This window comes from Silurus aristotelis (genome assembly GCF_946808225.1).
Source record: "Silurus aristotelis genome assembly, chromosome: 6".
Classification (NCBI taxonomy): domain Eukaryota; kingdom Metazoa; phylum Chordata; class Actinopteri; order Siluriformes; family Siluridae; genus Silurus; species Silurus aristotelis.
The window spans coordinates 18,501,001-18,528,515 of record NC_139579.1 but is presented as its reverse complement, the minus strand read 5'-3'; the positions used below and the strand labels follow the sequence as shown (position 1 = coordinate 18,528,515).

The 27,515-nt window shown below is 38.1% G+C and overlaps 1 protein-coding gene across 15 annotated transcripts in view; it reads right to left on the bottom strand.

Annotated features, from left to right (window-relative positions):
• Positions 1-369: 369 nt before the first annotated feature.
• Positions 370-27,515, bottom strand: part of ktn1 (kinectin 1) — a 29,613-nt gene continuing 2,467 nt past the window's right edge. Inside the window, exons 2-37 of one of the 15 annotated variants that reach the window (XR_014533987.1) lie at positions 24,657-25,288; positions 22,485-22,673; positions 20,173-20,331; positions 19,832-19,962; positions 19,622-19,735; positions 19,259-19,399; positions 17,126-17,232; positions 16,849-16,993; positions 16,647-16,743; positions 16,387-16,574; positions 16,239-16,307; positions 16,125-16,162; positions 15,949-16,039; positions 14,163-14,231; positions 14,041-14,078; positions 13,634-13,724; positions 12,792-12,860; positions 12,649-12,689; positions 12,401-12,491; positions 11,033-11,142; positions 10,832-10,945; positions 10,628-10,721; positions 10,324-10,361; positions 10,139-10,229; positions 8,884-8,970; positions 6,039-6,128; positions 5,877-5,954; positions 5,690-5,779; positions 5,413-5,505; positions 4,275-4,343; positions 3,957-4,040; positions 2,705-3,145; positions 2,418-2,642; positions 2,247-2,336; positions 1,904-2,014; positions 370-1,237 (exon numbers count right to left, since the gene is read on the bottom strand). Coding sequence is in view for 14 of the 15 variants with exons in the window: in XM_083543594.1 (XP_083399720.1) it covers positions 1,220-1,237; positions 1,904-2,014; positions 2,247-2,336; positions 2,418-2,501; positions 3,062-3,145; positions 3,957-4,040; positions 4,275-4,343; positions 5,413-5,505; positions 5,690-5,779; positions 5,877-5,954; positions 6,039-6,128; positions 8,884-8,970; positions 10,139-10,229; positions 10,324-10,361; positions 10,628-10,721; positions 10,832-10,945; positions 11,033-11,142; positions 12,401-12,491; positions 12,649-12,689; positions 12,792-12,860; positions 13,634-13,724; positions 14,041-14,078; positions 14,163-14,231; positions 15,949-16,039; positions 16,125-16,162; positions 16,239-16,307; positions 16,387-16,574; positions 16,647-16,743; positions 16,849-16,993; positions 17,126-17,232; positions 19,259-19,399; positions 19,622-19,735; positions 19,832-19,962; positions 20,173-20,331; positions 22,485-22,673; positions 24,657-25,287 (3,924 nt within the window). In the remaining variant the exon portion in view is untranslated. The remainder of the gene's footprint in view (positions 1,238-1,903; positions 2,015-2,246; positions 2,337-2,417; positions 2,643-2,704; positions 3,146-3,956; positions 4,041-4,274; positions 4,344-5,412; positions 5,506-5,689; positions 5,780-5,876; positions 5,955-6,038; positions 6,129-8,883; positions 8,971-10,138; positions 10,230-10,323; positions 10,362-10,627; positions 10,722-10,831; positions 10,946-11,032; positions 11,143-12,400; positions 12,492-12,648; positions 12,690-12,791; positions 12,861-13,633; positions 13,725-14,040; positions 14,079-14,162; positions 14,232-15,948; positions 16,040-16,124; positions 16,163-16,238; positions 16,308-16,386; positions 16,575-16,646; positions 16,744-16,848; positions 16,994-17,125; positions 17,233-19,258; positions 19,400-19,621; positions 19,736-19,831; positions 19,963-20,172; positions 20,332-22,484; positions 22,674-24,656; positions 25,289-27,515) is intronic. The other 14 variants (XM_083543601.1, XM_083543602.1, XM_083543594.1 and 11 more) reach the window with 14 other exon arrangements.

The window sequence follows — 27,515 nt, the reverse complement described above, 5'->3', positions numbered from 1 at the left end:
GCTTTGGTCACAGGTGCATTGCCATGCTGGATCATGCTTGACTTTTGGTGCTATCTATTTGGAGACGAACCACATGGCTGGAAGTCAGGTGTCCCAATACTTTGTCAAACGTGCTGATTTCCAATTGGTACAATTCCATGCAGTTACGTCTATTAATCTATTATAAAGCAATTATACTGTAACACAAAAATTTAAGGTTGGGCCTTACGGTGTTAAAATTCATAAGTTGGATTTGAATATTTTTCTCGACAATATTCGTCTATTTAATGTTAATGTATTCTAGAGCATTCATTACTCCTTGAAATCTTTAACTTCTGAATCTACAACCTTCTGTGAATTTATTATAAAACCATAATGAGACACAGTGTATTTATCAAGCATCCCTTTTAATAACACTCACCTGCTTAACAAAAAAAAAACCCCGAAATATTCCTGGTTAATGAAATACATGAGTGTATTGAATAGTTGATGCAATGCCTATTTCCCCTCACCATTATACTAGAAATCTGTTACTGCTGAATGGTGCATCTGACTTTCATCTGCCAGATTGGTGCATTGGCATTAAAAAGTATAGCACAAATCCCACACATGGCTCCCTTTTTCTTTTTTTTCTTTTTTTACATCAACAGACATGTTTAAAATAGGTACCCTGGAAAGCAAAAATAACATTCAGAAAACTCAACACGTGGTGTATTTGGTTCATGTGTATGTTGTATATGATTACACAAGTTTTAGATTGCAGAACAAATGTAGTGAAGTGTCAGTACACAGTTATCGCAGAGTCTTTAAAACACGCTTAGCCTCAACTTTCATTTTTACGAAAAGGATAAAAACCCTTCTGTCAAAGAACGCTAACAAAGATATCGTATTCAAAGCGGTTCAACCAAAAAGGAATTTAAAAGTTAATCAAAACATAAACCAGTCTAACCGTTGTGTCTATTCGGATGGCTTAGCTCTGACAGCTTTACTGACAAAGAATTCCACTGTAGAGAAACTGATAGTCAGGAAAAAAAAGATTCAGATGGGTTGCAGAATGGAGTGTATGTGGCCATGCTTTGGCCAATCCCTGCTCTTCTTGGATGGGACTAGAAGGAGTCAGTGGTGTGGATGAGAAAAGCACACATCTGAGAAGGTGTAAAGGAAAACAGGAGATCCAGAGTTGAATGGGGGTGGAACAGAACTGGCCTTCAAAAGAGAGAGACTGTCACTACTTTCTCAGCTACTTGTCTCCATCACACTAAAAAGAAGAAACAGAAAAAAAACACAAAAATCAATCATTACTTTATTGAGAGGCTGCAATATTTTGTATTCATTTCTTCTGCAGGTTTTCATGTGTATGTGTGGAATTTGTGTGAGTAAAACAAGGCTGGACAGGTGCAGCTGATTTGGCTGATGGTTGAACAACCTTTACTTTATAATAATAATAAAAAAAAATAAAAATTAAAAAAAAAAATTTGTGGCAGATTTTCTTTTTTTTTTTTTTTTCCTTTTCACAACCACAAATCAGGAACATGCATGTATGTAGAAACACTGAACAAACCATGCAATACTAAACTATTACACAGCATCATTACACAGTATCCTGATAATAGACCTGCTTAGTCACCATCTCTTTAAACAGAGAGAAAATAAATACACCATCCAGATTCTGATATATTTTACACATATCCACCAAACAATAGTAAACAATCCCCCACTAGCCATTTTCCAAAATGTAGTGGAACCAATCACAAAGAAATGGAAGTTAATATAATAGCAAAGTGTGGGGGTTTCATTCAGATCATTAAAAAATTTATATGGGTGTGTGGGTCACATGTGTGGCAAGCAATTCAAGACGTTCTACTCGACTAGTAGGCCAGCTAATGGATTCAAAAATTCTTCACCCCTGGAATTAAGGCCTCACCCTCTCTTGTCCCTTGGTAAGTTGTTGTTTGACAGCCTGTAGTAATTCCTGTAGTTCTTGCACTGTCTGGTTCAACCCTGCTGCCATCTTCTCCTTGTGCTCGATCTCTTCCTGAATAAGAAATACTAGCAAATTTAACTAAATGTTTTCAGAATGCTATTGTTCTTACACATGTCACATACAAAAAATAATAAAATCCAGGATGGCAAACTGCTCTGACCATAAGTGCCTTTATTAGGTTATAATTATATCAGATTATAATGAAATAATCATCTTTTATCATCTATAATTATGAAAGATTAAATGTTGAGTTTAGAAATTCAGGCAGAAGTCCCCACATCACCTCAGTGGTTAGAGTACTGTTCTGAATCTGGTTGCTTTGCCCCGATTCCTTTAAGATCTCCTCCTGGATCAGCTCTAGAGACAGCTGGGCCTGTCAGGATATACAAATGATGAGTCAGTATAATGTAAAAGCTAACATACATGACAAAGCAAATCATACTAAACTATATACCTTGTAGAGATCTCCAGCTACTTTCAGTCGCTCGCTCTCCTCCATCTCCAGCTTCCCGAGAGTTTCAGTCAGCTGGGTCTTCAGCTAAAACCAAAAAGCCCCAATCAACCATATGTTCAATTTGTCGTCCGTTTCACCAGATTCTTTAACCCGACTTCACAAAATTCGGCTTCTACTGTTATTTATTATAAAAGATCACATCTGTGTAATGTTACATTTGGAATTCTTCCAGACAAGTACTGAAGTGTGTAGTTTCGCAACGCTTTCATAATGACATGAAAAATTACACATGTGAATTCATTAATGAAGGATACTAAATGTTCAAAAGATTCAAAAATATATAAATGATAGGAGGTAGAATAAAGGACAAAAACAACGAAACATTTCGAGTGGTAGTACAATGAGGCAGTAAAGCGAAATATGTTAATGCTGTGAGTGAGCTGGAAAGAAAAGCAGGCTGGCCAGAAATCTCTGAGAATCTCAAGATATGCTTTAAAGAAAGAGTTAGAGAAAAAGCAAGCTGTGTAGTTCCTGCCCCTGTCGAATAAGCAGTTAATCTAGAAGAAGTTGTTTAGGTCCCATGACCATGTGCTAGCTGAGGCGAAGAAGAGCAGAGATATTACTGCATGGGGACATGCGCTTACCAAATTCAGCTCTTCATTCTGCCTGACGGCCTCTGTATAGGAGCCATCGAGCTTACTTTGTAACTCGGTCAAGAGATCTTTAAGCTGAAATGAAGTTTGACAATTCACTGGGATGAGTATAGGGGTAAAAGGGCGAGGGTGTTTTAAAGCAGACTCGAAGCAAGATTGTCAAACTGATCTTTTTAGGACCTATGAGCTCAAGTAAAGAGAACTGAATGCTATCTGTGCGCTGTATCTGCCAGCCTGCAGTAGTTTGTAAAACACACCATGGTATATTACTAAAGATTCTGCATGAGGTTCTTGCACAATGTGGGTACACTCTTGCCTCGTAATTTTATCTAATGACTTTTTTACTCTTCTCATTAGCTAGATTACTTAAGATCAGATTTCGGTTCCCTGAAAGAAAAGAAAAGGAAGTTCCTTATAAAAATAAATTTGAAACGCTGAGAAAAGAAGATGCATGAAATTCTTAGAATGGGAAACTTTCCCCACACAGTCTTATGATCACTGCAGATAATGTCATGTGACAGTATTCTCACACTCCTCTACAGCATACAATAGATAAATAAACTAAATTGGTAGCAGATTTTTTGTTATAAGCACCAGACTTGGGCAAAAGACAACATTTAATAAGAGGGACCTAAAAACTTGGTTTTAATGTAACTCAGTACTAAATTCAGTACTGAATTTGACTTGTATAATAAACCGATCATATTCAGATTATGTCATAAATTATATTTTTCAGCAACCAATATAGATATTATTGGGACTAAGAATCGAGTAGTTCTAAACTTCAGAATGACCACAACTCTATGGGTAACAGCAAGGCTAAGGTTTAGTCTCCAAAATGAATGTTAAACACAATGCAGATCACATGTATAAGTCAGGGTTTTACCTCTCTGACCTCCGACACATAAGTTGCACTTTCACGCTCCGCTCTCTCGAGTTCAGATTCCAGGTGATGCTTCTCTCGTCTTAGCTGCAGTATAATGAAACATACATTTCATGCAAACACACACATGATGACTTCAGACTAGTATTTATACAAACAGTGTAGATGGTACAATGTAAAAATGAGCACACTGAGGTCCTCAAAACACTGCTGGCACAATTCCAAAACTAGTATTTGAGAAATCAGTGGAGGGAAAAAACAACCTCAGTAAATTCCTCTACCCCTCCCTTTCCTTTATATTTCTCACAATCGCAAACTTACACTATCCAGTTCTCCATCTGCACTTAGTCTGTCCACTTCCTGTTCCAACACCGTCACTTTCAAAGTCATCTAGGGATAAAAAAAAAAAAGAACGATGATCATTTATAAAGCAAGAAATCTTTAAATCATTATCGGTTATTAAGAGGTAAAGTTATTTGGTACTCGTATCAAAAATGTAAAACACACACTGGTTAGTTAGCATAGTCATGCCTTCACACTAAAAATAAATAAAATGTGTACTAAACACACTTCATTGAAATACTAAACAGAGTTGCTTGAGAACGCGAGAACTGACCACAATTATGCAGGAAGCACTTACGGTGGAAAACTATAATCATGGGTAAAATGATAATGAGGATCTGCACCGCATGTATCGTCACTCACAAAAATGACAGCGTAATTATTGATTTTGTTCAGGAAAGTCCAAAGATTGATTGCTGAGTAATAAGCGGCTCATCAGTCCATTTGGTTTGCATAGTGCCGGTTTAGTTGATATCCTTTCAAGAAGTTTTAGCACTACACACACATTTTTAAGAGAAATTAGAGACTCGGGCATTTCCAATGTAACTAGAAGCCAAATAATGACTCGTCTTTTACGCACATGTAGAGCGCTCAAGCGGCAGTGTATTACGTTACCAAAAATGGTAGTGGAAAAGACAAATAGTAATAAGAAGAATAATCAGGGATTTTCATGCAATCACTGGTTTTGTAATCATTTGTAAACATGCCAAATAAATGCTGCATGTCATCCATAATAAGCAGTTTCAAAATGATACAGTTTGGGGGCGTTTCATGAGGCAAATGAGTGTCGCTGTAAACGAGTAGAATAATTTAAAATAAGAGGGATTTATCAATGTCCGTTGTGTACAGCTGTGTACACAGGCAGGCAATAAATTCAGTATGTATCTTACATTTTACATATACTTTGTGGAAAGCTTGGCTCTGAAGCCAATGAAAATATGTATTTAGGACTCATTTAGAACATTTTAAATAGAAAATGAAAAAAATCCAATCACAACAGTTGCAACATAACTAAACCTAAACATTCACATCAATTTCTGAACTAAATAACTTTAATGCCCCGACTAGTAATCATTTTCAGTGCCAGTCATTAGAATGATTTCAGTGTTCAGCTCACCTCTCCGAGCTCGATCTGAGCCAGCTCCAGTTTCTCTCTCCAGTGGCTCTCCTCCTGCTCCACACTGCTCTGTAGCCGCTGCAAAATGCCCTCCTAACAAAACGGTAAAATCAGAACATGAGAGATCCATTCACCGGTCCAAACTGAAACTCAACTCCGTGGTGTTCTTTGTAAAGTATGTAAAGAGCACAAGGACAGGTTTAGATGCTTACGAAAAAAAAAAAAAGATGACAATCATTATTTATCCATCCAACAATAGCGCATAAATGTCTCTCACCGTATCTGCTAAAACTTTCTTGTACGTGTCACAATCCTTCTGTAAAACTGTCTGGGCTTCTTTAGCCTCCTTTAACTTTTCTGTCAAATCCTGCAGGAAATATCAACAGAACAGATATAAAAAAAACACACACAAAAAAACAAAAAAACATTTCCACTATAAACGGTACTAAATGTATGCGTATTGCCTGAACGGATGGAGCCGAATCTCCAGTCGACGCCTTCATCATGGCGCTCTCAAAGTTCTGCAGCCACACTTTATGACTCTAAACAATCAAAAGAAGAGTGATTAGAAGCTGATTTTATTTTTTAGACTTTACACAACGTGCGATTGTTTGCGTTATGATCACCTGATCAGTTGGCAGAGACACATGTGGGAGAAGTCTGTGGAGAACTGCTCGACATTCAGCCTCAGCCGCCTCGAGTGAGAGCTGACTCTCCTGCAGGGAGAAACAGATGGGGAAGAAAAAAACGGAAATGAGTAAACATTTAAGTTATTTTCCCCATGCTCTGTCCGAAGCAGCTGTTTATTGAAGAATTTTTTTTTTTTTATATTTTTTTGTTGTGAATACCTACAAACAAAACGCGTCCAATCCTAATTTTTTTTATATCTAGACACCCAAAAAGTGATCAGTGACTCACCCCCAGAATTTCAAAGTGATTGTAAACACAATATCTAAAAATGGCAAATTATCCTGCTTAAAAAAAAAACCCCAGTGTAAAATGAAATTCCCTTTTCACCGAGTGGTTGCACCGGCTGCTATTAAAGAATCGTGGCATGGCACAGCACAATAGATGAAAGGTTACACTTTAATGTTTGAATAAATATTTGCAAACTTCACCAGAACCATGTCAACTTAAAGTAAAAAAAAAAAAAAATTCTTCTGGCTTCTCCCATTAGGGGTCGCCACAGCGGATCATCCGTCTCTACACCCCCCTGTCCTCTACATCTGCCCCTTTCAAAAACAAACAAACAAAAAAATACCCATAGTGCTTAATGCTACTAGCAATGCTCAGCTTTAGAAATGAACTGTAATACTATTTATGTTATGATATTCACTGCCAAGTGAAGCATAAATGTAATTAAAATACTGTTAAAAATCTGTTTGGCCTTCCTACTCAATTACTTATAGACTCATGCAGACTATTGGTGATTCAAACAATCTTGTTTCGAGCAGTAATATTAACCAAACAGTTTTCCACTTTTCAGCAGTCATTGTTCTGCTTTTTCTTCATTTATTAAAGCAGCTTCCTATTTATATTTGTTCAGGGTTCAAAATCAACTGCATTTCGTGCCTCACAGTCACAAAAGAACCGAACACCTTTCTATGTTGCATTTTATCATCTGGCACAGATTTTCTCTATAGATTCGCTGCATTTGGTGAGTTAACGTTCATTAAAAAAAAATTTGTGTTGTCTATTGACGCTCACATTTTTTTTGATGTGTAGTGACCACTACTGCTGTCGCTTGCAAAAGAGCAGTGGTCAGCAAAGCAATCTAACCTTTACTAGCCATACGCACTCAGTAGAGGCACCAACACTACTTTCCAGCCTTCCTACACAGTTCTTTCTTCCCTTTGAAAGTCTGTATACACATTTAAAAAACATCAAAACATGATTATAGGTTTTAAGATATGATTAGTCAGGAAATCTTGTAGCCAACTGCTTTACCACACACACCTAATTTGCTGAGAACTGAGAAAATCTCCATGTCATACACATATAACTACAATGAAGCAATTAATCACTTGCTAGTGTGATTCAAGGATAAACATGGCAATTTTATTTAAAATCTTTCTGAGTTCAGCATCATTTCAAAGATAATCACCACACTCAAAAAACGAGTAATGTCATATAACGCATATTTATTCGAGTCCAGGTCTGAATTTGTTACTGTTCTGTAGAGCAGGAGGAAAAGCTGATAAAAAAAAAAAAAAAAAAAAAAAAAGAATAAAAAAAAAAAATATGCCGTTTCATTACTCTAAAATAAAATGGCTGGAAAAATACACACTATGCATGTGTAAGCAGAAGTCCAGCCATGTGTCTGTTTATAACTAAAGCATATGCCTTCCCTGCATTAACACCTCTGCAGATCCCCAGGACGGGAAGCACACATTAGAGCAGTGATCCCTAACCCCCGGGAGTGGACTGGCACCGGTCCCTAAGTCAATTGATACCAGGCCGCACAGAAAGAATACATAACTTACATTGTTTCTGTTTTAATTTATTATCTGATTCTGAACGATTTTTTATTTTGGAAAATTACCGGATTCTCTCCGCCACATCTGTCTATGACTTACTCTTGATGCAGATCATGATGCTTCCCTCGGTCACATCCTCCATCCGCTACCTTCTTAAAGGGGCTGCTCCGATCGCTAACACAATACATTACTGCTAAATTTTTATGCCGGTTGTATTTTATTTTGCTGTATTTATCTGCCACACCTTAAAGGCCGGTCCGTGAAAATATTGTCTGACATTAAACCGATCCGTGGCGCAAAAAAAGGTTGGGGACCGCTGCGTTAGAGGACAGAATTGCCGACATTCTTAGACCTCACCGATGAGAACATGAACATTGTTGCAAAGCAGTGGCCAATAATTTTTTAACCTCTTACTGTTGTAATGTTGATACTGTCAGACACATATATTATTAAGATCAGCAATGATTAAGGCTTTATATATTTTTTTCCCCCACACAAAATGATAATCACCAGTGCTGGTGTGCTTTCACCATTATTATATCAAGACAGAGGTAGTGAGGTAAAGAAATGTCAGGGGCGTTATATGGAAAGATATGAATGAACATGGTAGAAAATGATTCCTAAACTAAATCATCACCTAAGACAGATTTGAGCTGCACACTCATTTCATTTTTCTTAAAAAAAAAAATAAAAAAAATTCTATTTTAACTACAATGATGTTTTGATATGAGGAAACTATAATGCAAAGCAGTGATGCACTTAATATGATGCTTAGATTCCTGAAGAGCTTTTGTTTCTTCAGCCTTTTTTTCCCTTTTACATTGTGTTAGTTACATGCAATACTGCCATGTAGCTGTTATTACAAATTAAAATGAGTATGCAGCTTTCCATGCCAGTTAATGAAAATACTAGCAATCCCTCTGCTCAATTATTAGCAGTGCTCTGATTTGGTTATAAAAAAAAAAATGAAGCAGACTGGTATTGCGATGCGAACCTTGACGGTCTTGCTGAGTTTTCCCTGAAGCATGGTCTCGGTGGCTGACAGCGCCTCCATAGCGCACCAGTTTTTCTCCCGAAGCTCCTGGTCAGTTTTAAAGAAACACGACTTTCAGTTCAGCCCATAAACCAGCCGCAAACTGAACCCCCCCCCTCTACTTTTAAAAAACACCAATAGCTCTTAATATTACAGGCAATCAATTAAGAATAAACTTGTGCTTAAAGGTGCGACATTATTTTGAAATGACTATGACTCAGGTATAATTATATAAGCATAAATCCACTGAGCAATGGCCATGTTTTGCAGTTTGATTTGAGAAAGAAAAAAAAAGAAAAAAGACATTACGAATGTTGGCACTGAACTAATGCTAATCAGCATGTCACTGATATGCTGAATAAAATCCCTGATTTATAAAGACCCCACAGAACCCTTTCTAGTTCTTTCATTCATATCCAGCTCTGTATTACAAAAAGGACCCTCCAAGATTTCTTTGAATCAATGGTTAACTCGTAATTACATTCCAAACCCCAGAAAATGCCTGCAATCATTCAGCATTTAAAAAGAACTAATAATTAGAAACAACAACAGAGTGTAAACAAAGACCTAACAAATACCATTAAGAGCTAAACTTTCTGAAACACTATGGTTTTTAAATGGAGATAAAAAAAATGAAGATGCATGCGTTTTTCATAATTGCGGTACTAAAGAAAGTGTATTCGAAAATGGGACAAATGTGATCTTGTCCTACAAAAAATTAAAATAAATCTTGACCCTCTGAGTTTTCTGACCTGATAAAGACACCGTATGAGATCTAGTACAGTGAAATCTATAGGTGACAATTATCACCAATTAGACTGAAGTCAGTGATGAGGTAAAATTAGTGTTGTGATGTGTACAGAATTTTTTTCATCCATCATCATCAGTTCAAAATCTAGCCAATGGAAGCAGAGCATGCATCAGAAATGACGCAGACGTTCACGTATATTCACTGAACATGCCACTGTACACTCAGCCAGCCTGGCAGGTGTCAGTTAATCCAGCATGTGTAGTGGGTCATCAGCATCATGACAACTCATGCACAAACAGTGCTCCTTCACTCTACCAAATACGATGGGTGCAATTCTTATTTCAAACTGTACAATATGGCGTATTTAAACAACCTTTTAAAAAAACCCAAAAAAAACGCATGAACGGATGGAAGGGTAGACCACAAGATGATGAGGAATTATTCAAATAAAAGGCTTATCCTCACATTATTCTTCTTCCTGTAATGCTCCACTTTCTCCTTTAACTCATGCAGCTCAACCTGAACATCAGAAAGTTGCCTGTCCTTTTCTGCGATTCTGAAAAAGATAAATGCACCAATTAGCAAGCTTATTTCTTACAAACGAAAAACATCCATTGGATATAAAGAAACGCAATAAAAAGAGAACTCACGCGGTCAGAAATTCCTTATTGGGAATTGCTGATGCCATCTGTTGTTTTTGGGGGATGAAAACAACAAGATTATCAATTGTAAAATTTTTATGTTGACATTATAATTTAGATAGAAACTACTGTCCATAAATTATACATCAGTTTATACCTTGCTCCATAGGGATGCCAATCTATATGCTGAGCATCATAATTATTCTCATGACCATATAATATGCATGAAGACAATGTGTTGTGTATTTCTGAGGCTCTAAATAATAAAACTAAAACCATGCTGATTGGTCTTCAGAACATGAGATGAGGTCACCTGTTGCTGCTGTTCCATCCTCTGTTCCGTTTGTCTGGTCTTCGCCTCAATCTCCTTCTGTAGTATCTGAAGCTCCTGCTCCTTTGTAGCCAACCTATAATTCATCACATGAAGAGTGAGCAATGCTATAATGATATCATTTATAACTTTGCATCAGTGAAATGCGTCTCAAATACTGCACAAATAAATACAGAAATAACATACTGAGTCTGAAATTCTACAAGCTGAGCACTGGATACCATCTTGTCCTTCACTTCTCTGGCTTTCTCTTCATACTGTTTCTCTAATCTCTGGATCTCTTGGTCTTTAATAGTTAACCTACAACACAATATAGCAAGGATGAGAAAGGAACAGTGCGGAGGTCAGTTTTGTTAACCCCGATCGAGTCCAGCAATGGAAATATACCGAGATTGGAGCTCCAGAATCTGAGCTTTCATTTCAGTGTTCTCCAGAGCTCCTCTGCTCTGCACTTTTTCCAGTTCGGCTGCCACATTCTCCAACTGCTTCTCCAGATCCTGTTAATTCACAAATGGTGTTACAGTCAAGATAAAGATGTAATTCATGTAATGAATTGATGGAGTATGAATTTGGGTGGTGATGTTATCCAACCTCAGGTGCATGCTTCATTTAAACCATTTCCTAAAATACGTGTGGACATATTTATTTGCATGAATTAAGATTAATAACATTCAAACTTAAACCGATCTTAACAGTAAAAAAAGTATGGCAAAACTAATCGATATTTCTTTTTGATGGTGCAGAGGACAAAGAATTTGGTGGCAGCCTGGAAAAACCCTTCACATGATTTTTTTTTTTCTTGAATTGAAATGCATTTCTGTTTCATGTTCAATAAACTACCAAGAATGCGGAACGAATAGAAATTCTCAAAGTCACGTTTTCAAACTCAGAACTTCTGTTCTTCTGCAAAAGCTTCCCACTTCTAACAACAATAGACTAATAGACAGTCAATATCTTGTTAAGAATAGAACTATTTAGTCTTGGGTATGTTTCTCTATGATGTGTGTATATGTATATATTCATCACACCCTGAAATTCACCAGGTGAATATCTAACTAGCAAGGGTGGAGACATTTTTAGGCAAAATACTGCATTTTCTGATCTCTGTTGTTTGCCTTTACATTTACAGCATTTGGGAGACCAACTTATCTGGAGCAACTTATAATTATCTCATTCATACAACTGAGCAGTTAAGGGTAAGGGCCTTGTTTAAGGGCTCAGTGGTGGCAGGTTTAAGGTGGTGGGATTTGAACTCACAACCTTCTGATCGGAAGTCAAACATTTTAACTAGTGAGCTACCACTTCTTGAATCCTTGTCCAACCTGATCTTTGCCAAAAATTCAATACAAGATTATGAATTAAATTAAGCATTTCCACATTTTTCAGCTACAATATTTGTATGTTTACATTTTTATTACCCTTTTTATTTTCTTCATTTGCTGGAATTCAGCTATAGTGACAGCTACATGCTTAAACAGACTGGCACATATTTGAATGTTTGACACTCAATCCAAATGCAACCCTACTGACAGGTTTTCTACAATTTATATTAGTTTATATAACAACCAGGTCTGTTAGTACTTTTTCCTGTGCCCACTTTATCCTCGGGGATACTGGGCATAAGCAAGAATACACCTAGTGTTTTTTGGAAGACATGAGATGCAATCACAAATTGCAGCATTAAATTAATTTTAAAAAAGATGTACGGCCCACATGACCGTGTAAACCTATCAATACAAAGGCGCAAAGACACACCTCAATAGCGTTCACTCTGATCGATTCCTTTTTCAGTGCTGACTGTAAACTCGCTTCAATTGACCTGATCTTTTCATCCTTCTCCTGAATCCTGATGGAACAAAAAAAGGACACCAGCTGTTAATTCTCACAAACTGAAACACACTTATCTAACAGCTACAAAACAGTCTGAAAGAATTATACAAGTTAATGCAGGAAGAGAAAAATTCTCTAGCAATCTTAAGAATAAAATGAATAAATAAACATACTGTCTTTGCAGCTCCTCCAGCAGTGTTGTGTCAGATTGCTTCTGAAAGAGCAAACAGAACAAAATAAGAACGAGATCCAACAGCTACACTTTGTTAAACATGAGAGCAGTAGAGCTCCATTAAGTAAAAGATGATTGATCTACCTGCTCCGCTGTCTGCTGCTGCAGGGCGTCAATGTGCCGCTTCACATGGTCCTTCTCTTCTCTTACAGTCTGCAGGGGAAAACAACAAAAACAAAGAAAAGATACATCTGATGTACATCAACTGTATTTAGGAAATTTAAAGGACTACTGAAGATGAAGGAAGCAGCCAATTAATTAAAAATATTACACCAGCTACAGTCACTCGAAGACAATAAAAATAAATAAATTGCTGAAAAGAAAATAGGGCTGAGCATTAACCTTTGAAGATTTACTTACTAAACAGGAGGTTTCTAATGCTTTTGCTTTTAAAGCTTGCTGCTATGAAAACCTGCGTTTTCGCTATTGCCCTTTTTCAAAGTTCTAGTTGCCGCCAGCAGGTTGTCCCCTTCAGTTTAGCCTGCGATATGCGATTTATTTCAGGGTGCCACAGACACATGAAGAAAGAAGAAAGCATTGCCCGTCCTCATGTTTTCTCTTATTCACGTTCGTGAAAACCTTTTCTGCATTTGGTCCATGAAATCTATACACTACAAATGATTTTTGGGTTTTAAAAAATTTTCTCTGTTAATAGTTGTGGCATTTCCGTCACCTGGAAAATGTTGTGTACAGCACTACGTTATGCAAAATAAGTAGCATAAGAAAATCCACATTTGTAAATTCACACTGGAAGGGGTTTAAAAAAATAGGGCACATAAATAATTAAATATATCTGTACCGTGATTCCAAAAAGGACAATAGTGTAAAATTTTATCCTGATTTTCTGATTAATCTGAATGGGGCATTTTGGCCATTATTCATCATGTGAACAGTATACGATGTTTAGTTGCTTGTGCAATGCTCACCTTAAGTTCCTCTTCCTTATTGGCCACCTGAATAAGTGCAGTCTCCAGCAGCACCTCCACAGTCTTAATCTTCTCCTCCTTTTCTTGAAGGCTGTCAAAACGAACAAACTGTTTAGTCATTTGTATATTTCTACACAAACTAAATAATAGCAGAACCCACCCTGATGCTAATCAAATATAAGCGTTTGCAGTGTTGGAATCAGTATACTGTTATAACAAGATGGAACGTGAATATTTTGGCTGTGGTCCTGTTTCTTCCCAATACATAGATCTTCTATAGGTTCTGTTACATAAGAGTGGATTAAGACTGGATTGTGTTCCATTAAGAAAATATTTAATGTGTTGTGACATATTGGAAGGTGTTTTTGAACCTCAGAAGTAATTAAACACTAGTATATTTCACACACCTCAGCTTTAGTTGATCCATTGCCAACAGGGAGGAGGTCTGAGGAAAAAAGTAAATCAAATGATAAAATAGATGAAAAAGCAAAAAAAAAAGCAAGATATAAAACTTTCATTTGTGACTGACCTGCTCAGAAATCTGATTTTTTAGACAATGGACCTCTGCTGTCAGGCATACGTTTTCACTGTGAAAGGCCTATAAATGAAAGACAAAGGACTCTAAGTACCTCACAATTCCAATATCTTGTCAGTGCTGTTGTATACATAGCACATACAAGAGCTGAAAAATAGGTCTGTTGAAAAAACTCCATTCATTTACAGGCAAAGTAGTTTTTCAGACATTGGGCGCTAAAAACAATCCAATTTTCAATATCAAATATGAATTAATGTTCAATAAATGAGAAATGGCCTACCTAGAAACTGTTCTAAACCATGTTTCTGTTTGCTATTGTATTTTAATTGTAACTTAAATCCATTAGTGGCAATGGCTGGACATACCATACAATAAAAATCACATAAAAAGCTGCATAACTAGGAATAAGTGTTTAAAATCAATTAGCATTAGGCAGGTTATTCAAGTGTTACTGAAGACCTGCCTCAAACTGAATAGTCACACTTTCATTTTAACCACCAATTCAAAATACATGAGATGTACTTAAGGTTTCCTGCTGTTTTCTTTAATATGCAGTTTATCATCATCAACAGTGCAACAGAATTGTACCTCTTGTAGGGAAAACATTTATTCAGTTTATAAGGGCAGTAATAACACCTGGCTCCAATCTTATGTTGCACTCACATTTATCATTGGTTTTCATTAATTGTTGCAAACCAAATTATAAACTTCTCAGACAGCTATAAATAATTGCAGAATCTTTTTTGCTCTATAAAAGATCATCCAAGTGCATTTGAAACTTATGTTTATTTTAACCTTTGAAATGTGAGGCACCTCCCACACTGACTGTCACTGAAATAAAACTTTCTGTATACAAAAGTACAAACTAGTAAATAAAAAAATAAAAAAATACCGTCATTTCCGGACTATAAAGCGCACCCTTGTATAAGCCTGAATTTTACAAATATTTTTATTTTTAACATAAATAAGCCGCACCTGTGTATAAGCCGTGTCTACACTAAAACTAATGAACTTTACACAGGCTTTACCGAAAGAGAGTGTCTGTTACACAGTGTATCGGGTGAAATATGTTGTGGCTCCTTTAAAAGCAGAGGGACATTTTGGGAAAAGCACGTCACTGCATTCTCCCGGTATAACTGCGTGTGTGTGCGTGTGAGACTAAGGATTATGTGCTCATTCTTATCTGATGCTCATTTCTAAGTTTCTTTGACTAACCCATAACGCGGTTGTAAAAATAATTTAAAAAGCACGAGTTTTGGAAACCTGTCTGTGCTTATATGATTTCTGTTGTAACTGGAGTTAGTGAGCTCTCCCTTCCCCAGACTCAACACTCTACAACGGCTTGTATCTAAAGAGTAGCCGACCAAGTAAGTCATTGTTCACTGTCTTCCTTCTTCCTTTCACAACTACAGTATTTCTCTCGGGAGTTTATCTTGTCATCGTTGTGCGTTTAAAAATCAACACCGGTGAAAGTTTTTCTCCCGATGCCGTGCAGCTCAGAACACGGATGAGGTGCGTTTTTTCGTTTCTGTTCTAAAATTTCATTTGTCTAATGTTATGGGGTTCAGTTTTTTGGCTTTAAGTTTGTGAAACCGGGAAAAACCCAGGAAAAATCCATAAATTAGCCGCTTCGTTGTTTAGGCCGCGGGGTTCAAACGTGGGGAAAAAAGTAGCGGCTTATAGTCCGAAAAATACGGTACTACCCAAATAATCTAGAGTAGGCTGCAGGCCACAATTTACACGACTACTTGCACACAGGTTTAAAGAAGGTGTGGTTCACCTGCAGGTTAGTCTCCCGACTGGCACCACTGCTTCTTTCTGCATTAAGGGAATCCTCCAGACTCTTCCTTTGGTGCTCCTTCTCAGCCAGACTACCCATAAGACACATAGAAAAATATGAAAGACTGGTTGGTTGAAAATAAAACAGTGTCCAATTATTTTAGAGCTTTAACTCACAGTTTTTGAAGCTCCTCAAAATGGGATACTGCATTTGCCTAAAAAAGAAAACCAATGAGTATGCATTGATCCACAAACTTGTTCTACTCAGTCCAGTAACCATGCAGTTTTTACCTGAGAGGTAACCTGATGCTGAAGACCCTCAATTTGAACTTTGAGTGATTTGTTCTCAGAAAGAAGATCCTGCAGGGAAAAAAAAGAAAAAAAATCAGCCACAACATTTGCATGTCGTTCATTATTAAAAGAAGGGTGCGCAAGATACCTGCACTTGGGCCTGTAGTGAGTTGTCAGGCTGCAAGTTGTGCTGCGAAACCTCCAAGAGCTGCATGACCTTTTGCTCTACCTGCTCCTTGGAAACCATGGTGTCGGTCAAACTGCTGTGGAGTGTCTGGATCTCCTTGTTTTTATTATTCATCTCGGTCTCTACCGCAAGTAACTGACTCTGCAGCTCTGACAAGGAAGGATACTGATAAGAGCCATGCGCGTGTAAAGCGTACTGCATAACGGCAAAACACCATCTACCTTGTTTGGCAGCCTGCAGTTTCTCTCTCTCTGTGTTCACACTGTGCAAAAAGCTCTGCAGCTCATCCCAACGCCGCTTAGCATCCTGTAACTGGGCCTGATTGACAGTAGCCACACATGATTTTCAGGAAAAGACACTAAAAAAATGTATAAATATCGATCTGCTTTTTATCAGAGCATGTGTGTGAGCTTCAAATAGCACCTCGAGCTGCGATACGTTTTGCTTGTATTTGACCTCCAAGGTCTTTCTCTGGAGTTCTTCCTGCTGTAGTTTGTTCTTGGTCTCAGTCAACTCTTTCATCAGACTCGAACACTCAGAGCGCAGATTGTTCAGCTCGGTGTTTTGCCTGAAAACAAAGCACATGCAGCAGAAGGTGTACATAATATGAAAAAGTAAGAACAATGCTACAGAACGGTTAAACTGGGAATCCTAAGCCGCAACCGAATCAGTCAGTATTTATGTGGCTTCTAAGACTTACTTGTTGTCTATTGGAGCGGCGGCTGAGCTGACAGCATCACGAAAGATGTTGTTCTCTTTCTGAAGTCTGCTGATTTGCCCCTCTAGTTGCTCTCTCACAGTCTGGAACTGGAGACAATCGCAAGTGTTGAAGATGAAAATTGTATTGTATATGCTATACATAAATCATATGTCAAATGTACAATATGATATCCTTTAATAAGTGTCATCTGAAATACACTTGTCATTTATATAATGAGGATTGACTCACGCTATATGGAGAAAAGCTTTTTGTCAAATTTTTCGAATTTCTATTTATCAGTTTTAATGTGTCTTACAGTGCAACAGATACAGATGCGTACAATTTCATTCTAGCAATACAAAGAAAGCACATACATACAAAATACATTTGATCTTAACCAGTTCCTAAGCTGCACAATACCCAGGTGTAGGTATGATTCACTGTCGAATCACCTGATTATTACGTGTCAATCAATTCATCCAGGCACAGCTTATGGTGTTCACACTAACACACCCAACCAAACTGGTTTAACAGATGGACATACCATGTTTCAGTGGTGGACAAAGTGCACAAACCATGTACATGACAAAGTAGAAATACACTGGGTAAAATATGATTAGAGTAAAAGTAAAAGTGTTTCTTTAAACTTTCACTTGAGTAAAAGTACAAAAGTATTTGCCTTCAAATGTACTTAAGTATCCAATGTACTTTGATTGATTATGGCTATAAAATGTTCTTCACAATTCAGTTTATGTAAAAAGACTGCTACTCTTAGTACACTAACCTATTAATAGAATAATAATGATCATACACTGATATTTATTAAAATGATCATGAGCCCAAAACCTTCTTTTCAACAACTTCAAATAAATGGCGCAAATAAGTAGGTGTTGTGGCAATGAGTTTCTAGAGTCAGGAGTTTATTCCACCATTTGTTACTCTCTGCATATTCTGCTTGCTGTTGAACTGATGCTGAATTGTATGTTGGTTCTAATTCGATACTCTCCAGCGGCAATCGAAACAAGTTAAAAACAGAGTGCACTCTAGCCTGACTGGTAGCAGTCCAAAAAGAGCTAGAATAAATTACAAAAACTTTGAGAAACAGCTCTTGGTACCGTTCCAGAAAAATAATGCCCCCCTCTGAGACCGAGAGGTGAATCAAATCAGTCAGCACTGAATTCTTCTAGTATGCACCCTAGAATTTAAGTGTGCATACTAGAAATTAAAGTTTGCATAATTTTATATTTTCTATTTCTATTATCATGAGCTTTTCTTTCGAACTTACTTTCGGTTTCTCTCGTTAGGGGTCGCCACAACGGATCATCCGCATGTTTTTACGCTGGATGCCCTTTCTAACGCAACCCTAGCCATTTATCCGGGCCTGGGACCGGCACTAAGGCTTGTGCAACACTAATGGCTGGGGTTGGTTCCCTGACCGGGGATCGAACCCGGGCCGCAGCGTTGAGAGCACCGCATCCTAACCACTAGACCACCAGGGACAACAACTTAAAAATAATCATGCCACGGATGTTGTGGCAATTTAGAGTCCGAAGTTCTTCCATCATTTATTACTCCTAAAATGATCTGCTTGCTGTTGTACTGATGCTTAACTGTATGTTGGTGCTAAATAGATACCACCAAGCGCCACTCAAGTTCAAGTTCAAACTTCAAACTCACCCTGTTTGGATAATAGAAGGCATCAAGCCTCCACTCATAAATACAATGGAACTTTTTCACACATCTGGTCTGTTTCTAAAGTAATTCCATTTGTGGAAATACTTTAGAAAAAGACCAGATACGTGAAAAAGCAACTTAAATACAGTAATGCATTACATTTACTTTGTTACTGTTCACCACTTCCATGCTTATATTTTTACTAAAGAAACAGTAAAGGTCAACAAGATCTTGAAACAAGTTTCAGTTCAGGCATTGGGATATGCAGGACCGTGGTACTGTTGTCACTGGTGAACTTCACCCCTTTTACAACAGCACATTTGTCTGCTTATAACAAATACTGTAGTCTATTCTCTTACCCTCCTCCTGCCTCCAGAACTTCCACCACAACCTGCTAGAACTGTCATATTATTGTCCGCTACAGATTTTCTATTTTACTACTGATTTACTACTTCTTACCTTCATCTGCATGCTCTGAAGCTCCTGGAAGCTGGCCTGAGCCTTGGCCTGCATGGCGCTCACCTCCTTCTCCATGGCAACCCGCTGCTCCCGTAGCATGGCTTCTGCACGGTTGCTCTTCTGCTTCTCGGCCTGCAACTCCTACACGCAACATACAACAAACAAAATACATTTTAAACACAACAGAAGGCTAGAACGAGATGTTCAAATAAATGAATCATTCAGTGAAATTTATAATAAATTACTTTTAAACTAAATAATAAATACAAAGATAAAACGTTAAAATGAGAGAAAATAAAAATAGAAACGGACCTTTTAGATTTAATTCCAGAAATTGAGGCAATGAATTTTTGATTGCAGTACCTGGCTAAGCTGTTTGACTTTGTCCTTGGCGATGGAAGATTCTTCTTTTAGGGTTGTTAGAAAACGCTCTTTCTCTGCCAGCTGCTGAGGTGACGGCTCAAACTTGGCTGCAGACTGATAACAGAACGTGAACAATATGCGAAAAAAGGACTATAAATCTTTTATGGAACGCATACAAAATATGCTGATAATTATGGACGTTTGTCTTACTTTATACCAGTTATCCAAAACGTTAGGGCTTTTGTCACGAAGAAGAGAGACCACAGAAACCACATCAGCATCAGATAGCACCAGTCCGCCCAGACTGGCTAGCAGCTCCTTCAACTTTACACGGGAGTTCTCTGTGTACACACACAAAGTCACAAGATTTGTGCTTAAATCTGTTCATGTCAGCAATTACGCTTACATTCGGTTGTGAATATAATGAGTTGAACCAGGTCAAAATGTTTAGTAATAAAGGAGATGAAAAGAACAATGAGGAAAACAATATATAAAACTAGGTCTTATTTGAGCAGACAGCCATACAATCTAATCATTTTAGTGTATTGTACCTTTGTCAGTTTCATTTTTCTGCTTCTTGCTCTGTTTAGCGGAAGCCCGAGATGGGGAAGGAGCAGCAATCTCATCCTTCTTGCTGCTCTGGTGGTTTGCTGGAGGGACAGCATCAGTCTGGCTGACTGGCGAAGAAGACTGGACCTGAGCCTCCTTGACTAAACACAAACACACATACTTATGAATGACACATTGAAAACAACAGAAAAAAATGCCTATTTGGATTTTTAAGACAATGCAATGTACCGTAATTCCCAAACTATTAAACGCACCCAAATATAAGCCGCACCCACTGAACTTGACAGATTTTTATTTTGAACATAAATAAGCTGCCCCTGTCTATAAGCTGCAGGTGTCTACACTGAAACTAATGAACTTTACACAGGCTTTAATAAAAGACAGTGCCTGTAACACGGCTTGTATCTAAACAGTAGCCTACCAAGGAAGTCATTGTTCACTGTCTTCCTTCTTCCTTTCACCTCTCTCTCTTTTGCTCTCTCGATCTCTCGCTCTCTCCATCGTCGTGTGTTTAAAAATCACCATCGGTGAAGCTTTTCTCCCGATGCCTCGCAGCTCAAAACACAGGTGAAGTGAGGTTTTTTTTTCCATCCCCGGTTTTTTTTTTTTGCGTGACGAATGATTCGCATTTCCTGTAGACCAGGGGTGGCCAACCAGTCAGAGACCGAGAGCCACATTTTTTTTTTACTGTGTTTCCGCAAAGAGCCACATCATACAGATGAACATCACCCATCCCTTCCACTTACACTTACACACACACACTTACACACACACACCTCTGCTCAGCCAGATTTATTGTAAATGTCACAAAGCAACATAAGGACAAAAATTGACTCCTACAGTTCTAAGACCACAGGACAGTCATTTTTAACAATGAACACTGCACTGTCTCACACACACACACAAACTTAGTTTAACCAAGTCTACAAACAAAAATATAATAATTTACAATAGCGTTTTTCTTTTACTATGCATGTTACTTAGTGGGACTTTTGGCATTCCTTGCCTTGAACAATCCCCTTCAAATCTGCCTCGTATTCCGTGGTTGCTTCTGGAAGCAATTCTTTCACGTGTGTCAGTCAGAACAGATCAATGCTTTGATTTCACGTGTTTCAGAGTAGAAAACAAGGACTTTCTTTGTAGGTTTTTTTTATGTCCGTGTTCACTTCGTATGAGATCAATACGGTATTTTCGTCAAATGCGCATGTGCGTGAGATGAATATACCGCAGGGGTGGGCAATTAATTTTTACAAGGGGCCACATGAGAAACCTGAATTGTGTCAGAGGGCCACACCAACGATAATATTTTAGGGATGCACCGAAATGAAAATTCAATTCAAAAGGCAATGAAATCCATAATTTTTTTGTGTTATGCCTTTTGCCTTGGCACCATCACTGGAAAACCTTCCTGCCTTTTCACAAACGTCCTCTACAGACGGAGTGCGCATGCTCGGATTGACTTTACTTTTATGCGCCGCGTTCTTCTCATATTTAGAATGGCAATCGGGATGTTTGGATTTCAGGTGATAAATTAAACCCGACTTGGAGAAACTCTTTGCAGATACACCCCCTCTTGAAATTTCAGCATTGCACGTTTTGCAAATCGCTCTCCGCACACATGTTGCTCTTATCCAGATAACCGTGTGCTGCTGCGCTTTTTTATTGCGTCATTACAATTGTGTTTCTCTGATATACCGTAAAGTTTCCCAGTAAGGGCAAGCTCATTTAAGTCTTAAAATACCGTATTGAACTCAAGCGAAGCGAAGCGAACACGCACATTAAAAAAAACAAACAAACAAACTTTGATATGAGCGTAAGAGCCGCATGAAACCAGCCAAAGAGCCGCATGCAGCTCGCGAGCCGCGGGTTGGCCACCCCTGCTGTAGACAGTCCAAGTGAGCGGCAGGTCAAACGTCAGAGGAACCTCTTTCATATTTATGATGTGGTGCGGCCCGATTCAGTGGGAGCGCGATTTAATATAAAGAATTTCTTTGGTCACCTGAACCTGTTCTGCAATTTCATTGGTCTAATGTTATAGGGTTCAGTGTTTTGGCTTGAAGTTTGTGTAACCGGGAAAAGCCCAAAAACAAAAAATCCATAAATTAGCCGCTTCGTTGTTTAAGCCGCGGGGTTCAAAGCGTTCAAAGAATCATCTGTGAAGGAAGGACTTCCTTGGAGTTTTCTATTTCACCCGTTTGTCCAAATGTTTACACTTAAAACAGTAGCATGTTTTCACAAAATACGTTTGTTAGACTGGATAAGGTATTAACAGTCAATGAGGCCCATGTCTTACCAATGACAGCAGCCTCGGTCTTTTGTTTCTTGCTCTTTCTCCTGCCGCTGCCAGAAGATGTAGCGGGTGCAGAAGGAACGACGGCAGGAGCAGCACCATCCTGCAGTTTTAGCTCTGCCTGCACAGGTTCTACCTTCTTCACCACAACAGGAGACTGGTCAGGCTTCACCTCAGCCAGAGGCTCTTCTGCTACACACCATAGCCAAATACTAAATTAGGCACAGGCCTGCACTTATTATATTTTACACATTATTGAAACTTGACAAGCTGAAGAAAAAAAAAAAAGTGATTTTAACAGATATCAAATGCCATGAGCACTTTGTGTGTTTATATGCCACCAATTGTTAAAACTATGCTCGGTAAATATAGCTACAATCAAGAAAGACAGCATTCGCAAGTTTGTGCTAATAAGAGGTCTGGGGATAAGACTTGTCCCTTCAGTCTGCTATAAATAAAGATATGATCTGATTAAGCAGACGAGGCCGAATGGGTGACCATAGACACTAATTAAAGTCATGTATTTTTGTGATATGATTACACTGGTAGCAGCTTGAAATACACTGCAAACAAAACTTGATTTTCAAGGATTCTGTAAGAAACTGTGAAAAGGGAGAACATTCTCAAGATCTAAACAGCACATGATCAAAAACTTAGCCCTTATACTTTGCACACACCCTAAACCCAGACACATGTCTGAACAAGCCAGGCACCAAGACTGAATCTATGATCTTTCTAAAAGTATGACTTTCTAACCAGCTGCATGTCGCATTTCGTTTCTTCGTTAATCAATCACAGAAACAACTCATTCTAACGAGGCAGAAACAAAAAACGATATAAAATGAAATGACAGGTTAATCATTAACTTCATCCATAACAGTCTTCAGAAAAAAAACCCCAGTCTAAAGGACAGCTCTGTCCAACATCATGCTCACAGCTATACTGTATGACCAAAAGCTATATAGACTAAAAATAAGTTAAAATTGCAGATAGACTCCTCTACCTCAGCTATATCTATAATAAATATCGCTCACAGCTAAAATGCACTGTACCAATGGAAGAACAATATAGTTTTGGTATTGCTTTAGTCTCAGGTGTTGCCAAATGACTGCTTCTCAAATGAAACAGCAGAGTAATGAGCATTGCTGGACAGATAACTGATGATCATATACTGAATCAATGTAACTAGCGTAATACCGTATATTCGAGGTCAAAACTGTCCTAGAGTGGGACGACATATTGCTTTTAAATGCTCCATTTCTACTGAGATGATAAAAAATGCATCGTGTATCTTCTTTTTTTGGCTTCTCCCATTAGGGGTCGCCACAGCGGATCATCCGTCTCCATACCCCCCTGTCCTCTACATCTGCCTCTTTCAACCCAACTACCTGCATGTCTTCCCTCACCACATCCATAAACCTCCTCCTTGGCCTTCCTCTTTTCCTCCTTCCTGGTGGCTCCATTCTCAGCATTCTCCTACTAATATACCCTCCTATAATATGTCTCTCCTCTGCACATGTCCAAACCATCTCAATCTCGCCTCCCTCACCTTGTCTCCAAAGCATCCTACACACGCTGTCACTCTAATAAACTCATTTCTAATCCGGTCCATCGTCGTCACGAACAAACAAAAACCTCAACATCTTCAGCCCCGCTACCTCCAGCTGCACCTCCTGTCTTTTACTCAATGCCACTGTCTCTAAACCATACAACATCACAGGTCTCACCACAGACCTATAAACTTTACCTTTCAATCTCGCAGATACTCTTCTATCACAAATCACTCCTGCTATCACTCTTCTCCACCCACTACTATATTATTTAATAAACTATATTACTATATTAATAATAAACTGCTAAGCTCTGTCATTACTGTACTTACAATAGAACACTATTACAATTAACAGATGGTGACGCTTGTTCAACTTGTGTATCTCTTAACAGCAGTTGAATCAATTTGCTTCTACAAGATATTTATATTTAGTGACAGTAAATCCAATCATTAAATATATGCAATTTGAGCATCATCATATCTGAATATAGTTGACCTATACAGTGTACTTAATGTCCTTGTGCAAAATGCAACTATTTAGTCTAATAGACTGAAAGCCTGTATTTCATCTTCTCAAAACAAGTGAATATAATCGTGCATTACTCAGAATAAAATGTCCTTACCAGCCTCACACTTCTGTTTCTTAGATTTCTTCTTGCCAGTAGTCTCAGCTGGAGCTGGAGGTGTAGCTTGAGCCTGTGGTGGGCTGGGCTGTTTGGTAAGGGGGATGGGCTGCTCCTTACGAACATCAGGCTTTGAGCCATTGATTTCCGGTTTCCCGGTGCTGACAGGAGCAGGAGGAGGAGCAGCTGCTGCCACCGAGGCAGACGCTGCAGCTTTAGCCTTCTTCTCTTTTTTCTTCCTCTCCCTCACTCCTGTTGGTGGTTCTGATTGCACAGGGACAGAAGGTGCCTGTGGCTGTGGCACAGGCACCACCTCAGGGAGCTCGTCAGTTAAGGTCGAGCTGGTAGCCTCAACCAGATCAAAATCTGGCAGGTCTTCCTCAGATTCGCCCCCTTTACCCCCACCACCTCCGCTTCCACTAACCTCCTTCTTCTTGTTCTTTTTTTTCTCACTCTTTTTGCGGGTATCCGTCTTCACTGGTGGCAACTTCAGATCTCGTTTCTGGCGAGCCAGGACTTCATCGTAGGAGGTCTCCTTCATGAACAGCCAGAAGAAGAGGAACATGAGGATGATGACCAGAGATGGGGCCAGAATAAGGAGGTACTGTGAATCGGTCACGTCGATCGCCATTCTGCACAGGCAAAGGAAGGAAGACAATAATCATACAAATGTACAGCTCAGGGACAAATCCAAACACGGATCCTGGAAGAGTATGCACGTCAGTTTCCCCAAACATACTATAGTAGGACGAGCTCCCCATCCCAGCAAAGTAACGAAAGTACATTTCTATTATGTTTTAACCTATGCAAATCAGAAAATAACAAAGCCATTCGGGATTCAACCTGGCAGCGAATTGTACTTTGATCACAGAAATGGAAAATCAGGTTAAAAAACAACAAGAAATCATCACTGAGGGTAAATAAATAAAAATACAAATGAAGTATAATATATTAATAATCTATGGCATCCAAAAGAGCATTTAAAAAGAGAAAGATGAATAAACATTGAAAGAAAAGAGGTAATTTCAAGATTTATTAATGTCTACAGTTGCACAATCAGTGATCAGCACTATTTTTGACTCCACTGGAATGCCCTGGCTACAGCACAGCTGGCCAAGAAAATAGTTTAAGAAAAATGCTGAATCCTGGTTAATTTGCTTAGTCGACCCATGCTGCACTGTCCTCTTCTACTTCATTAGAGCAAAAGCAAGCTTGTCAGGCATCTGTGGCAAAACGTGGTTGTAAACATTGATCATTAAATCAACCAGATGAGATTTAGAGAAGCCGAATAAATACTTGGAGAAGTCCAAAGCACTGAGAAATATAATTGCACCTGTCTTGAACACCCTCTATTAATATTTACTGGTTAATAAATAAATCAAAAAAAGAAAAGCAATCAAAAGTTGCTCACTTAAATCCTATATGCTTTCATATTTACAATTCGTACTGAACGGAGACAAAAAAAAAAAAAGGAACACTCAAATGAAAAAAAATCTGCATTCTTAGAATAGGTAAGTATTCTTAGCTTCCTGAATTGGTTTTATTTGAAAACCTCACTGACTGAACAACAAACTAAAAACAGACCATAGATTTTGTCTTGTTCTCTCCCCCAACACTGCAGTTTACCCATGGAATGTTTTGAAGGAAATATCCAAAAGGTTGCTCCATTTAAGCACTTAAAATCCAACTCTAAGGCCTGTCAAACACTTTCAGACCTGTCGCCTAAGAAGCAATCGAAAACAGATGTGTTTGTTTTATCAGTGTTTTTAACTTATCAGTACCATATTGAGTTCAACCCTAAAGACTTCAGCGTGTACATAGAGTGATTTAAAATACTTTAAAATCTTTAATAACTATTGCAGTTCTCCATACATTTACAGCACAATTCTTTAGGACAATGTCCTTAACAAATGTTTTGGTTTAGTAATTGTGTGATGACAAAGTTGTGTAGCTGAGAAAGTACATCATGTGTAGCACAGACAAGTTACTCAATGCTGGAAATCTGGATAAAAATATTAAATCTGGACAATGTTCCTATTAGAAACAGGAATTATTTTCTATTACATAACCTGAAGTCTGGACATCCTTGGTTAACCTCTACTCTTTTTGTTGCGAGTAAACGCCACCTTTTTTCAACAGTGTGGTGTTAAACCAACGTCAATTATCTGATATTATCTCTAAGTAAATTCCACACATAGCTGCAGAACCACCAAGCATCAATAACGGAATAAAACTATTTAAAGACCAGAAAACACAAAGTAGAATACAGAAGGTAACATTAAAGCCAGATCAATTTCTTAAATCTGACTGGTCCGAGTTCAGTCAATAGCGGCTCTCAAGTACATTACAAGTAAATATTAAGACGCAAGTGCTAATACGCCATCTTATCTATGTTAACCATTCACAGTGACTAATATGACATGATCTTATAATAATGACAGATAATCTAATAAAAAAAATGTTTGATAAAATATTAATAAAACTACTAATAAAATAATTGTATTTTAATAAACACTTTCTATAATGAGAAAAATATAATTTACAGAAGGTGTCAGCAGTTTGTAACCATCAGTAAGTTTTCCACCCTAAGAGAGTTTTCAGGACTGAGGACTTTGCACATGTTAATTCTGTTGTAAAAGGATTGTAAAAGTACAAATAAATGTACACACTGAAAGTGTGAAGAAAAAAAAAAGAGGAAAATACACTTCAGGATGTTCCTGGATAATAAACTACTTTGGGTTTGTAATTGCAGCATCTAACCAGCTGTTTTATGATATTTTTCTCTGAGCCCCACCAATCAGGTTGTGCAGATGAGTAAATTAGTGTACACTTAAAGTATATTACATACGTTTAGTACAT